This window comes from Platalea leucorodia (genome assembly GCF_965183815.1).
Source record: "Platalea leucorodia genome assembly, chromosome: 3".
NCBI lineage: Eukaryota > Metazoa > Chordata > Aves > Pelecaniformes > Threskiornithidae > Platalea > Platalea leucorodia.
Window position 1 is genome coordinate 8831972 of NC_138825.1, and position 14306 is coordinate 8846277.

The 14306-nt window shown below is 35.8% G+C and overlaps 1 protein-coding gene across 2 annotated transcripts in view; it reads right to left on the minus strand.

Moving 5' to 3' along the window:
- KIF16B (kinesin family member 16B) overlaps positions 1–14306 on the minus strand; it is a gene marked incomplete at its 3' end in the record, with an annotated part of 141114 nt that overhangs the window by 95557 nt on the left and 31251 nt on the right. For both annotated transcript variants that reach the window (XM_082306684.1, XM_082306683.1), the window contains exons 10-12: positions 12584–12759; positions 10591–10656; positions 7397–7456 (exon numbers count right to left, since the gene is read on the minus strand). In XM_082306684.1, coding sequence (XP_082162810.1) covers positions 7397–7456; positions 10591–10656; positions 12584–12759 — 302 coding nt within the window. The remainder of the gene's footprint in view (positions 1–7396; positions 7457–10590; positions 10657–12583; positions 12760–14306) is intronic.

The following is a 14306-nucleotide window of genomic DNA, read 5'->3' on the forward strand; positions in this document are numbered from 1 at the left end:
CCCACCAGTGAATTCTTGTTCAGAAGCACTTCTGTCAAAACAGTTACTCGGGTTCTTTGGGACTTGCTCCTAAACCAATGTTTTGGCATTCTCATAATCTTATTTTAGTAGATCCGAACAGCAATGAAAGTCAAGATACTGCAAATCATTTTCCCTTAAAATATCTGAATTAAATCTGAATTAAGCATTCAGAATAACCTGATTTTTGTATCTGCAGTGACATCTAGTGCAAGACCACATTCAAACAGGCTTCTAGAGAAAGAGAAGCTGTTATCATTTATTGTGTGATTTCTCACTGAAATAGAACAATTAACATCAGCACTTTTAAAACTTTCTTAGTATCTTGTCTTCTGCACAACATTCACACGCCAGCTGAAGGGAATCCTATTAAGCATAATATGTTAATAAGAGACTATTTCATTCAAAGGTGCATTTTTCCTTTCCATACAAATTCAGTTTGACAAATGTACATATATTACATAATTGTTGGAGGGCAATAACTTGTTGATAAAGCAAACATCCCTAGGAACAGAGTTGTTATTCTATTTATTCTATCAACTTTTCTAAAAGGAAACAAATTTAGCAGTAACATCTGACTTAAATTCTTTCTGCCAGCTCCGTAGATATGCTATCCTATTTTCATTTTGCAGTGATTTTTAAACATCTTCCTTAAAAATTCGAGCAGAAGACATAGCTTGTAGAAAGGAAACAAAACCTGGAAGCGCGCAATGAGCGTTGTCTAATACAGATGCCAAATAGAAGAAATTATAAAATAAAAAATAAAACTTGTTCAAATGAAAGTACAGATTTGTCTCCTGTTAAAAGTACAGCTATGCTTTAAACACAGCCAACAGACATCCTAACCAAAATGCAACACCAACAAGTCTAACTAGCAACAATTTCACAAAAATGATTCACTTGCTGAAATGTGAAAAAATCCTTAGAAACAAGTGTTATTCCTGCCAAACATACAAATAAACACATATGCCAAAGCTGAAAATGAACAGTTTAAATACACTATCATGCATACATCGTTTTGTATATAAATGCACATCATTCTTGTAACTCTTTTTCATTCGATCTGTAAATACAACCATTTTAGGACCTGTGTTCCAAAGGCACATGTCCACAAGTCTTAAAAAGTCACAGGTACTTTTTAAAGGTTCAATTAAAGCCTACAATGGTATCTTTTGTAAAAACTTCATAATACGCAACTTTCCAATACCCAACTTAAAAAATGGTAAAATAATTCATGTGATACAAATAATTACAAATATGAAGCTGTCAGGTTTTGTTCAGCACATGATTTTATACATATAAAATGTGTATATATATCCAAATTTAAAAAAAAAAAAAAAAAAGCAACTATTCATTAGTGATCTAGGACAACGACATTATGCATGAGGTTCCTAATGTTCTAGTAATCTTACTATGGAATAAGCACAAAACCCACAAGATTTTATTGGTTGCTGAAGGCATTGAATGGGGAAGTGTCACAACTACAGGTTTTTGGACAAGAAGCACATGCCATGACTAATGAACTATTATCATTACTAGCGATGCTATAAGTACTTTTTACAAGTTCTACGCTTTGTTCTTCAGGAACCCAAGAGCTTGCACGGCTTCTCTACTCTACAGCCATCAAAAAGTGGATTTAGTAGACACATGAATTTTATGTGAAAGCAGCAGGTGTTAACTGAGAGCACTTCTCACCCAAGGACTGAGCATGTTAAAACAAAGACATGGAAGAACGAAGAAAGCACATGCTCTTCAAAGGGCAAAGTACTGGGTTAGAACACAAAATAAGTGAGAAGAGGAAAAGGAGCCAAGCCAGTCGAGGTTAATAGGAAGTAACAAAAACGCATAAAACAGGAAAATGGTGATGTATGCTCAGCCTTACAGGCAGAAGAACTGCAATAAAGGTGTATAAATACCATTCAGCAACTGTGGTTTAAAAATTATCTGGAAATGCAAATAAATGTAGACTAATGCAGCATTTATATAGAACACAACAAACTGCTCTTGACAGGGTTCACTACGGTATACAAGCCAGCATGGAAAGGAAATGATTAAAATCAAAATCTATTAGATGCTGCCACCCTAATCAGCGCTTCATAAATAGCAACACGATTACTTTGAGTTCTGGTCTCCTAGTGTCTTTGCTGGGTATAGCCAAGATTCATAAAGAAAGGAAATTCTTCTCTTTAGATGAGTATGTCTACCAAAATACCTGTTTGGTATTAGTCTGTATTTATTCATCATGGCAAATTAAGAGTATTTCATCTCCCCCAATAAAGAGGCATGATAGTTAAAAAAAAAAAAAAAAAAAAAAAAAGTACATGTTAATGCTTGAAGACAGACATACTAGCAACAGTGTTCTTCCCCAGGTAGCAACAACCATTGTTAAGCCATAAAAATGTACTATTAACTGGTACTCAACCGAAGGGTACCGAAAAGAAAAAGATCAAATCAACAGTGTTCAATACCATAGTTACACAACATGTGGTAAAGTACTGCAGCTGAATTAGTATTATTGATGAAAGTGAGGCTGTGTCACTAAATCCAACAGGACAAAGCTAGTCGAAGCAACTACTAGTTAAACTATTGATCATGAGAATTAGGCACACACACACATACAAAAGACGACCCTGTCCTTTAATAGACTCTGTGAAGACAGATCTCTTTGCATCCTTTGATATCAGTCGAGCTCTACCACACAAAGCCGATCACATGATTAGAATCAAACAACAGGATAACAAAATAAAAGGTAACTCTAAATCTACTTAAAACTAAAAAAAAAAGGGAAAAAAAAAGGCAGCATCTAAATACCTTAATGCTAGGTACAAATGACATACATCAAAGAAGGCAAGAGCTAAAAGTCAAACCAATTTCTACACAAACAGTAAAAGGAGAGAAGAAATTTAAAAGACAGTTGGGAAGAAAAAACAGCAGAGAATTATATAAAGGCGTACACATTTTAAAAAGATTAATATAAAAGCTGCTAAAGGTTAGAGAAAGAAATTGGAACGTGCACAAAAGATGACAAAAATAAGATGTCAATGAAAGAAAAAGATCTCTGGGAGAATGACAACACACGCAGTCAAATATAGCAGTCACATCAAAAGAAGTTTTGTGCCAATTAAAGCCTCAAAGAAAGAGAAAAATCGAAAGTTGGACAGGTTACCCTAACATCTTAGAAAGCATCCAAAGAAATTACAGACCCCAAGACTGATCTTTAACAGAACAATACAAAAAAGGACTAAACTAAAGAGCAAAGTTTTTCTTCTCTCCTCCTCTTCTTTTTGGGGATGTGTACAGAAGAACATTAACAGAAGGAAAAAAAAATTAAAAAACCAAACCATAGAAAGATTCAATGAGAGTGAGATGAAAGCAAAATCCTAGAGTCAAGTGCTGAGGTTGCAAGACACCTGAAGATTGCAAAGCAATGTAAAGCAGTGCTGTTTTGTAAAGTGCAATTCTTTTGACAGCTGGTGACATTTGAGTAAACAACCCAAAGCTTATGGGCTCCAAATCAAACACTATCGCTTTGGTTTTTCAATGCAGTATTTTACCCAATATTGAAGCATCATTCCACATATTTATTAAATTTATTAAGTATTAAAATATCCTCCCTTCAATTAAAAAGAAGGGCAAGGGACAGATTGCAATACTAGGTTAGTAAGGTTAGCGTGTCATGCTGTATTACAGCAAGGTCAAGGATGACAACAAACATCATCATTGGAAACAACACTTGTCACTTCAGACAGATTAGCAACGCCAAGAAGCTGCCATGCTACGCAGTGAAGGATGCTTCTTATGGAGTCAGCACAAATTTAAAACCCCGATGTATGTAGCGTCCTAGTCTTTACATATGGAAAATAGGAGGATTTGGGCTTTAGGTGCGAGTTGACAGTGATTCAGACTCCAGAGGATCCCAGAGAGTCACCCTGCAAAAGGGCTTCTTCCAAACGCATGAAAGAAAGAGAGTGTACTACCAATATTCCCATCACCAGTCCAAGACATGCCCAATCTGACAACAGCGTATATGAAGGATGATACAAGATGTTCACAGCTGATAATGACATCCAGACAGACTCTGCACCAAATCCAGCATTGACAACATTTATAGATAGGATAGTTCAACATAGTCTGAAGATGCACACTGTGATGGAAAACCATAACTTTGGGTGAACTACATCGAGACAAATGTCAAAGGGGATAAAAGCTACAAGCAGAAATAAGGAAGAATACTGGGATGTACATGTCAGCTGCACATGTGGCACTGTGCCGACTGAAATAATTGAATTTCAAGCTGCCAAATACTTTTTATTGAAAACTTGCCTTCACACAGTATTCTCTCTTCCTCGGTATTTTCTAGCTGGACAGGATTTTCCATTCTCTATGAATTATTTTCAAGGTAGCATTTAGATGTTGCTGGTCTAATTTAAAACCAGGTTCAAAATAACTGGCAAGGGTGAACAAGTTTGAGGAACATCTTCCCTGCAAAACAGTATGCATCACTTCTTTGTCAGGCCTGATGAAAGTACTGCATTCAGTAAAAGCTAGGTAACTTTTTCCAGCAATATCTGTTGATCTAGTAGAAGACACCAGCATGCCCTATGAATCCGGCTTCCTGTATTTTACAAGGCTTATGCAAAATCCTTTCAATTATTTTGGATTTAAACATTAACAGAGTTTCCCATCAGCCTGTGAGAACAATTCAAAACCACGTGAACTCGGATATTTAGAACTTAGTATGAAAAAAGCATAACTACATATAACAGAGTAGGAAATCCCATTCAGCTACTAGCAAGTGCAGTTGCATCTGGCAGGCACATACGAATAGGTAATAGGTAGCTGTTTACATCAGTTTGCAAAATCAACTGCCTAAAAGATTTGGAGCAAAAGGTGTTAGGGACTGAAAAGAAAAGGTTTTTAATTCTCCAAGTCCACTGAAAGGCAGCAGCTATCTCAGGACTGCAGGCTGAGGGGGAGGCAAGGGGAAGCAGGTTTTAAACATAAATACAAACGTGAAGTTCTAAGTACCTTAATGAAGAATGTCCTGAAAATTACTGGATTATGGCACGGAAAAAGTTGCAGCTGTGACTGCAGTGAGGTACACGAAGACAGTCTCATTTCTCAAAGGGTGCCAAGACATTCTAGTTTTACAAATGAACAACGTCTCTGTGTGCAACAGGGGGTACATCAATAACGAAACAAAAAAGCCAGTGAACTTATAGGGAGTCCATTACAAGAAACACAGCAGCTCCCTATAGTTTAAAATCTGCTTTCCAACAACTCAGCCTGGCGAACATCCAAAAAGCCCTTTTCCACTCGTATGCTGGCAGTGATTTCAGGAATCATTAAACAAGAAGTGAATAAAAATATGGACAGCTTCAGTAAAACAGTGTAAAATAAAACAGTACAACCAAGAAATCTTTTGCAGATTTTCAGTTTTTTGGGGCCAAGAAAGTTTTATCAACTGCCTTTAACCCAAAAGTGAAATATAAGCTATGTTCATGTACTCAAATATCAGCATATAGAAGTGCAAAATACAGAAGCTGTATGAATTAAACTAACAAAAGCTCAGTACCAGAAAAGTAGGATTACACCTTCTGTGTTTAAGTCCCTTATATTCAGCTATTTAACAAATGCAGCTTTGCCTTGTTTATAGGAATTGTTCAGTTAACACCTACAATCCTGTAATTTCTGTGCGAGAACCAGTGCGTTTCCAATATAAAGCTTTAGAAGCTTCCCATATGCTACATCACGTTCACTCTCACAATTGACCAAAATTCACAGATTCTCCATGTGACAATGAACTCCCCAAACCAGATGTGAGTAAAGAGAGGATTAATAAAGTTCTATGTATGTATAGATGCTTCAAAATAACACAGAAATAATGTAAAATTGGACCCAAAACATCTCTGAGGAATATGCAAATGGTAATTCCCAGTTCAGTATCTGGACAGACGTTAAACAGTCCATTCTGTCATGCCATCTGGTAGGTAGTTACCAACCCTGCTCTGTTCTTTAAGCTATTTGTGCTTTATTTTTATTTTTAAGCATGGAGCCATTCAACTTATTTGGAACTCTAGATAAAAGACATTGGTGAATAAAATAAAAGAAATTGGTAAATTTAAAAATTAAAGGAAGGAAAAAGTGATACACAGCAAAGAATCAACTACAAAAAAAAAAATCAAGTTTCAGATAAGTGATAAGGAGAATTAAAGAATTACATTTAAATGCTTGCTTGAATTGCACTCCAAACAAGTTTATGTTCAGCATATACAGCAAGTCATGAAAGCTTAAGCTTTGTTTTCAAAGTTTTGATTTAACACAATAGTTAAAACATTTGGGGAAAAAAATGTCAGTCTATATTAAAGAAAAGAAATTGTGGGAATTATTGCTCTGTGTGTGTGTGTGTGTGCACACATGCACATGTGTGCTTGTATGCATGTATGGAATCATAAAGTAGCCCATTAAAATATCACGTCAGACTATCAGACTAATCACAAGCCAAATGCCAACAAAATCTTACCAGTACAACTGAACAGCAGGAAAGCAAAGATATATGCAGAGAACACACAAGTCTGAGAGACTACATCATGCAGAAAACACAGTATGGAAATCACCAAGTTGCCCTCTTGGATCTCTACTAAATCTACAAAACACAAGAAAGCACTGTGTGGATTTAACTGCTCTAGAAGTAGTCTGAAGTCATACAAAGAGCGCAATGCAGGCCAGCTTATGTGAACCAGTTGCAAAAATCCCTGTGCTTGGGACTCCAGAGCACCCTTAGGTCAGATGCATCTCGTTGGTTAGATGAAGACCTACTGGAGGAGATTCAACTGCAGAAATCCCATTGAAAGTTGTTTTTCAAGTTTACAAGCCATTTCTGACCAAAACGTGACTCTGAAGGCCAATGCAAAAATCTGTATCCACTATGCACGCCATTCACTGAGATACCTATGTAACATAAAAAGTGATCATTCACAGGTCTTGATACAACACAAACACCAAGGGGATAAGGGATCCACTTGTGCTTGCCCCAGGTTTTCTTCATTTGCAACTCAATAAAAACCTTCAGTATTTTAAAGATTTGCAAGAGACAAGCTGTTCTGCACTGAGATCACTATGGTGAAGAAAAGAGAGAGTTGTGCTCATGCCTATCAATAACTTTTAAAAATCTTAATCAAAAATACCACTGTGCCTGAATATTTACTCTTAAAACCTCTCAAAAACTAATTCTTTGGAATAAGCCAAAACAGGACTGAGAAAATGTTGTGTTATTAAAAAAAGACAAAGAAAGTGACTGAGAACAGGAACTTTTTTTGAAGGAAAACCTCTAAGGCTAGTTCAAAGGCCAAGGTGAAAATTTATTTATTTTCCTTACTTTCAGAATATCTTGGGTTTCGTTCCACTTGTTTGTCCACTCTTTGGTCAGTTCTTGTACCTATAAAAGAAAACAAATATTGGAAAAAAATCACCTCTCTTCTAAAGTCCTTGATAACACATTCTCAGAGAAGTAGTAAATATTTGTGCAATTCTTTGTGAAGTTTAATACTTAAACATTTAGGAGAGCACTGTTGCTCCTGCAATAAGTGGCCATACCTACAACTTCTCTCTCTCAAAAAGGGAAGAAAAAAAAAAAATCACAAAATTCTTATTTATAGTGTAAAATGAAACAAAGGACAGGGATAGCCACTTCAAATAATGGCAGGCATTTTCAAAGAAATGGAACAATTCCATGAAGTGCTTCATCAGTCCTGCGAAGTCTACTGCCACAGATTGATCCCATAGCTCTTAACAAGACGACAGCTCCTTTTCTACAGCGCAGGCAGGCATGTTCAGACTGAAATACCCTACAGAAACTGCAGAGGATGGCTTGCAGAGGAAAAAGCAGACAGGCAGCCTTCAGGAGAGAATCAGAGCAAAGTTTGCTGCAACTTAGAAATCACACATTTGGTTGAAATCAGCACAGAAGTGAGAAGCTGCTTGCAAAGGCATTACAGACAGGGACGGCACTGGGTATCAACGCTTAGCTTTTGTGCTGCTTTTCCTACTCATCCAGTTGTCCATCTCGTAAGTTAACTTTCACAGCTTCCATATCTGTAAAGGCTCTTTTAATTTCAGAGCCTTTCAGACTTTTCAGAAAGCAGTGCATAGAGGGTGCTTCAGGCAGATCTACCTCAAAGCTCTGGCTGACTTGGAATCATAATCACATTAAATAGAATAGACACTTTCAGTTTTTAAATCAGCAGATTTCTGTGCAAGAATTAAATACATAGAGTTTTAAAACCACACACAATCTTTTATTATTTGAATTCACTTCAACTGCAGAAAGCTGAAAAAACAACCCAGCTATGTCCCCTTATTACTTTACATATAAAACCACTGTAGAAAAAAAAACAGGTCGTCAATGCAGTTCCTCCAAACATCTCCACATTTGCCACCTGCAGCCTACTATCCTAGCTGTCTTTGCAGATCAGCTGCAAATTAATCAATGGGAACTAAAGCAGCTTCTCTCATCTCTACCCGTATGTCAAGATTTCAGAGAAAAGTAAATACATCTTTCAATGCATCATGTCAGTCCTCGTGCTGCTAAGCAGAATGTTAAAACAAAAAATAATTGAAAAGATTAAAGAAAAACATGGAGGTCCATCATAAGTCTATTCACCATACCAGAACAATTTCTATTCCTCAGAAATCATTTAAACATTGTTCTTATGTAAGGACAAACCAACTCATTAAAGAAAGCTACCACATATTTGTCAGATAATTTAAATATGGTGATAAAGTCTTTAGATCTGTATAAACAAATTAATTATTGCACTCATTCAATTATTAAAAAAGCTATAACCACTGCAATATCTACTAAGAATTTTCAGTAATTATATCTATTGTAATTATCATGAATAGTAATCACATAACCTTCTAATGAGGCTGACAAAAGATAATAAAATATGCTCGATATACTCCCCACACAGGAGGGGCCAACAGGTCTGAGCCGGACAAGCAGTGATTACTGTCAGAGCATGAATAACATACTCTAATTAGCACATAGTCAGCAGTCCATATTACATATTAGTCAGCTACTTTTAGATAAAAGCTTTATGTTTGTGCACAAAAAAAAAAAGCATACTACACATACTAACAATATTATCATTCACCTCTGACTCAGCTAAAAAAAAATTTTAAAACCTAGTATGAATATGAAAAAAAAATTGCTACTGAAGGCTCACATGGTTATGCAGGTCCTACTTTAACTACTGAATATAACACAGTAAGGATTCCTGCATGTACTAGAGTTGTAAAACGCGTTCCGAGCAGAAACTTGGCTTATGGAGAGGCTTGGTGTCTACTTTGCAGCTATGGTTCATACTGATACACATATTTTGTCCAATGTTGTCATGAAGTTTCTTTTTACAATATCATTTCACTGAAAAGTATTTCAACATGCCTTTAAAGTTGGTATTACCAATGGGAATCCTGAAAAGCGCAGACAGATACCGTACCAATTACTTGGATCAAAACAGGATTGTCAAAGCAATGCATTCATTCTCTAATTGTAAAGGTCTAAGCACACCACTGCAAACCTTACAGTTTAAACCAGCTAAGAAGCCCCTATTTTTTAAAGGTGTCATATCTACATTTGATTGACATCTTGTTGACAATATTCAGAACTAAATATTTGCTGTCATGTAGCTGAATGATTCCAAATACTTTCCTCTCTCCTCTTCCAAAGTCTGAGTAATACTATTTTTTTAAAGCAGTTTGCAGTACCTTTAAAAACAGGCAAGTATACAGAAAAGAATTAACACAGAATGACAAAATAAAGAATGAAAGATTGCAAATTAGAGAAATGAGAGTACCATTATATCTATATTCTTTTGGACTCTATGAGTATAGCTAAACCGTCTGGGAATTTTTCCCGGTCTCTACACTGGGCTGGATTATTAAAACAACTTGGTGTGAGGCACACTATGAAGTACACCTAGATCTTAGACCCTCCCCAAAAAAAGACAGCTAATTAGGCACTGAACATATTTGTACATACCAGATTTAAAGACTGAAATTTTCTGAAAACCTACTCCACAACACAAGTTATTGATTACTTGAAAAAGTAAGAGAGTTGATCATTTCCCCCATAAAGCTTTTACTGTATTTTCTACACACTGAATGCTTTGTTACTCTGATTACTGGTTACTGATTACTCTGATTTAGTGGCTTTTCCCTCTCTATTCTATTTACAAACATACTTTCTTATTAAGGCAAGCTGGCCTTAACAAACAAATATTTTCATTAAATAGAACCGCTATATAAATATCAAAGATATACTTTGTTCTTAGTTACAATGTTATCTTACATTAGTAGGATAACAAAATTACAAGTTCACACATAATTTTTGGTTTTGTTTTTTTATTTTTTAAAAAAAAACACACCAAGACAATGCTGTTTGGTGGGAGAAAATTTAGTTGTGTACCCAAAAAAAAAAGAAAACCTGAGAATTACCAACAATTTTGCATCCAGACACCCCCCTTTTCCTTTTTTTTTGTTTAAAAACTGTTTTATGAAATTATAACTCACCCTTGCTTCATTCTGCTGAAGCTTTTCTTCCATACTTAAAGCTGTTGGAGAATCCAAGAGTGCAATCTAAAATTGTAAAAAGTAAACATCATCAAGTTTAAAAAAAGGAAGAAAAAAAAAATAACAATACCTGGCAGAATCAAACGAAAGAGACACAATTGTTCAACTTTTTTGATTATTTAGGATGAAGTATTTTTAAGTCCAATATACATCATTTTGCCTTGAAATACTGTAAGAGTAATCAAAATCTTGTCAAAGTAAATATTTCAAACACAAGTCATTGCTTTGAGATTACTATTTTCATTCACTATGTATACACATGGTCACACACACGCAGACACTGAAATTGGACACAAGTTTATAATGGGTAATTCCTGATACATCTATCTTTATTTCTGTTAAACATGAAAAATTATTATGCATCAGTAGTTAACCATATACATCCATTAACATATGTATATTGCTTATCTTTAATAAATATATATTAAGGTAACCGTCCTTAGAAAAGGAAAACTACTCTACAACATGCACACACACAAGCAATACTCGTTGTTATGTGACCTTCTACACTGAATCCAGCACTGTATTTTGATAGCCACTATCTTCAGTGATCTACAGAAGCATTTGCAATACAGTATTCTGGGAACATAAAGGAAAACCACAAAAGAAATTATACAGAGATTTATATTCTACTGTGCATACATAACACCACCTGCTGTTTTACCAACCATCACAAATCCAATTAACTTAAGCAAGTTCTCTGTTGTCTCCCACACAGCCATCTATCACATCCTACCACTGAACCAGATTTATTTTGTGATATCCACTGCTTTATAGCTTGGAACTAGGTCAAAGCATTAGATCTTCAAAGGGGGTCCAAGTTACATCTACTTTGTTAACTCTAAATCAAGCCATATTTCAAAAATAAATTAATTTTCCCCTCCTAAAGAATATGGGAGAAACACAAGTATAATAGAGTAATTCAACCCCATAAAGAGTTTTCTAATTGTTTGTAACAAAGCAGAGCTCTCTGCTTCAATCATCTACAATACCTATTACTGCTTCCAACTGTGGTCCCACACCCTTTTTCAGCAAATGTTTTAAAGCATGAAACCTAGGTGAAGTGGTAGCCTTCTATTAAAGAAAGTCTATGCTGAACTGACATTTCACATTGCACAGCCCATCTAAAATAAAATTAGGTAGTTCTAAAAATAAGTCTGAAGTATTATTTCAGATACTTCCAAATTGTATTTGCTCAAGTATGAAATCTAGCAAGTCCTGAGTGACGTTATTTAGAAGAGATGACTGGCCTGAGCCAGTTGCATATTCCTTATTGTTAGCTTCGTTTCACCATCCTGGAAACAGAGGAGAAATTAAGCCTAACTGAGCTTGTGCAGTAAATGTTTATAGTGGCTAATACTGATACAAGAACAAGGAAGAGAATCCTGTGAAGGGGAAGTATAGCGTGACATGTTTTCTTATGCCACCACTGAACATACTTTTACATATTTAGCATGTTACACGCTTTCTAATGTACTGTGCACCCAAACGCAAATAAAATGTATTGTTCAAACCTGTCCATACTCCTACATTTCTATATTTATGCATCTTAAATACTTTATACCTTCTACTTCTTTTAAGATACTAGATAACGTACCTCTTCAGTCCATCAGGCTAGAGCCAGGAAATAGGTTACTGCTCAGTCTCCTTACGCTGTGGTGACTACCTGTTCCACAGCACACTGCAATCAAGCTCTGATTATATTAAGAGAAAGCTAAAAGCTTTGGGATGACAATTTTTCCCCCCTTGTGTTAAAAGAGGTAATCTATTGGCCATATGGAAACTGATTCAATCAGGAAAATAATATTCATTCATAGCGTCATAGAGCTTGTTTACTCAAATCAATATAATGAAAGATAATTATCTCATTGCATTCTAGAAATAGATGTTATAACCCAAGGAAAATTACACATAAATTCCAAGTAAAGCTAACCTGATTCCCTTGAGCAAGCAGGGCTTTTAATCGGGCTATTTCAGCTCTCAGCTCACGGATCAGTTTGACGTTAGGATCCTCATTAATAGTAGGCTTGTTGATGATGTTTTTGGCTCTATTTGCATAGCGAAGTGTACTTAAAGTTTCTCCATAATTGACATCAGCAGGTGAAATAGCTAAGGAGATGAAATCAGAAACAGTTTATCCAGCACCATATGTTTCATTTAGTAAAGCTAGTTTATATTTTAGAAGTCAGATAAACTTAATGTGGATGAAGAGACAGAAATATATGATTAACCAGTATGGCTACAATGTGTTCCAATTCTTCACCTAGCTCCACTGCTTTCATGTCACTATAACTTTGCTTAAGTAAACATTGTATTAGAATAGTGTATTAGAATAATCAGGTCCAACAATCAAGCGTTGTAAAGAAAACTTGCTGTCAATCTACTTAACATTTACATTTCCCTGGTAAGCATAAACGTCCTATACGAATACTTTACAGGCTTTCTTGCAAATTTTTTTACAAGAACAGTGAGGAAAAATGGTGAGTATTTTGTAAGTATCAATGTAATCATTGAATGGAAAAGTCATTTCAGGTAAAGACACAGTAGGTTCAGTTCAAGTTTTGAAGGGAAATTAAACAGCATTCAAACAAAAAGCAGATGTGAAAACCAAAACAAGAGAAGAGCTGCGATTTACAAACCTAGCTGTTCTGCTGAGCTGCAGGCAGAGCACACAGAACTGTTACCTCTCTGATGCATCAAGAGAAACCAGTATTATTTTTACAGGCAACTTAACCAGGAAAAACAATGGAGTTTAATTTAAAGTGCTAATGCTATCCTTCACTTAATTTTCCTAACAATATACAAGATGTTCCCAATTAACAAGATAATTACTGCATCCAAACAGATGAGCAAAAACACAGAAGAGAACACCATGCAGAAATGATGAGGGACCAGAAATCTTAATAATCAAACTGAACAAGAGACCCAGAGAATAAATAACCAAGTAACCAAAATATTCCGCCCTTCCTCATTCTCCAACAGTAATAAATATTGGTTTTGTGGTAGAGACTCCAAGAATTAGGGGAGATGCACTTAGCAACAGACTATACTTCCCCTAGCTCACACTATCACTTCCCTACTTGATCTACCGTCTCCTCTCCACTACTCAATTATTCTCTTTGTGGAAGGAGGTTACAATACTTTATAGAAATATGACAAATCAGAATTGGATGTATTTTTATAAGAGCCTTTCCTACAGTTTGAGACGATCTTCCTGCTTTTTTTGTGTTTAGTTACAGAAAAGGCAGGCCAAATGTATCCGGACAGCTTATCAGGCTCTGTTAGGCAATTCAGCCACACTACCAGTCGAGTTACTGTGGGAGAAAAGATCAACCATCAGGGCTCTGCCGAGCAGAAGCATTGTTAATAGATGAGGAAGTAGCTGAAAAAGCAGCTGGGCACTGTGATCATTAGTACAGGCACTGAAAGCTCACTGTGTTTCTAAAACTTCTCTTCCCAATCCTTCTGTCAAAAAAAAAAAAAATAAAAACAACCCACCAAAAAAAACCCAACCCAAACTCAAGTTACTCAACCATGTAATTGAAAGAAGCATCAAGAAGAAAAGGTGCCAGCACAGTGCTACTTAAACAGCCAGAAAAACAAAGCAGAGTCTGGTCCATGGTCCTCTTTTGGTCACTACTATGATCAGCCTGAGG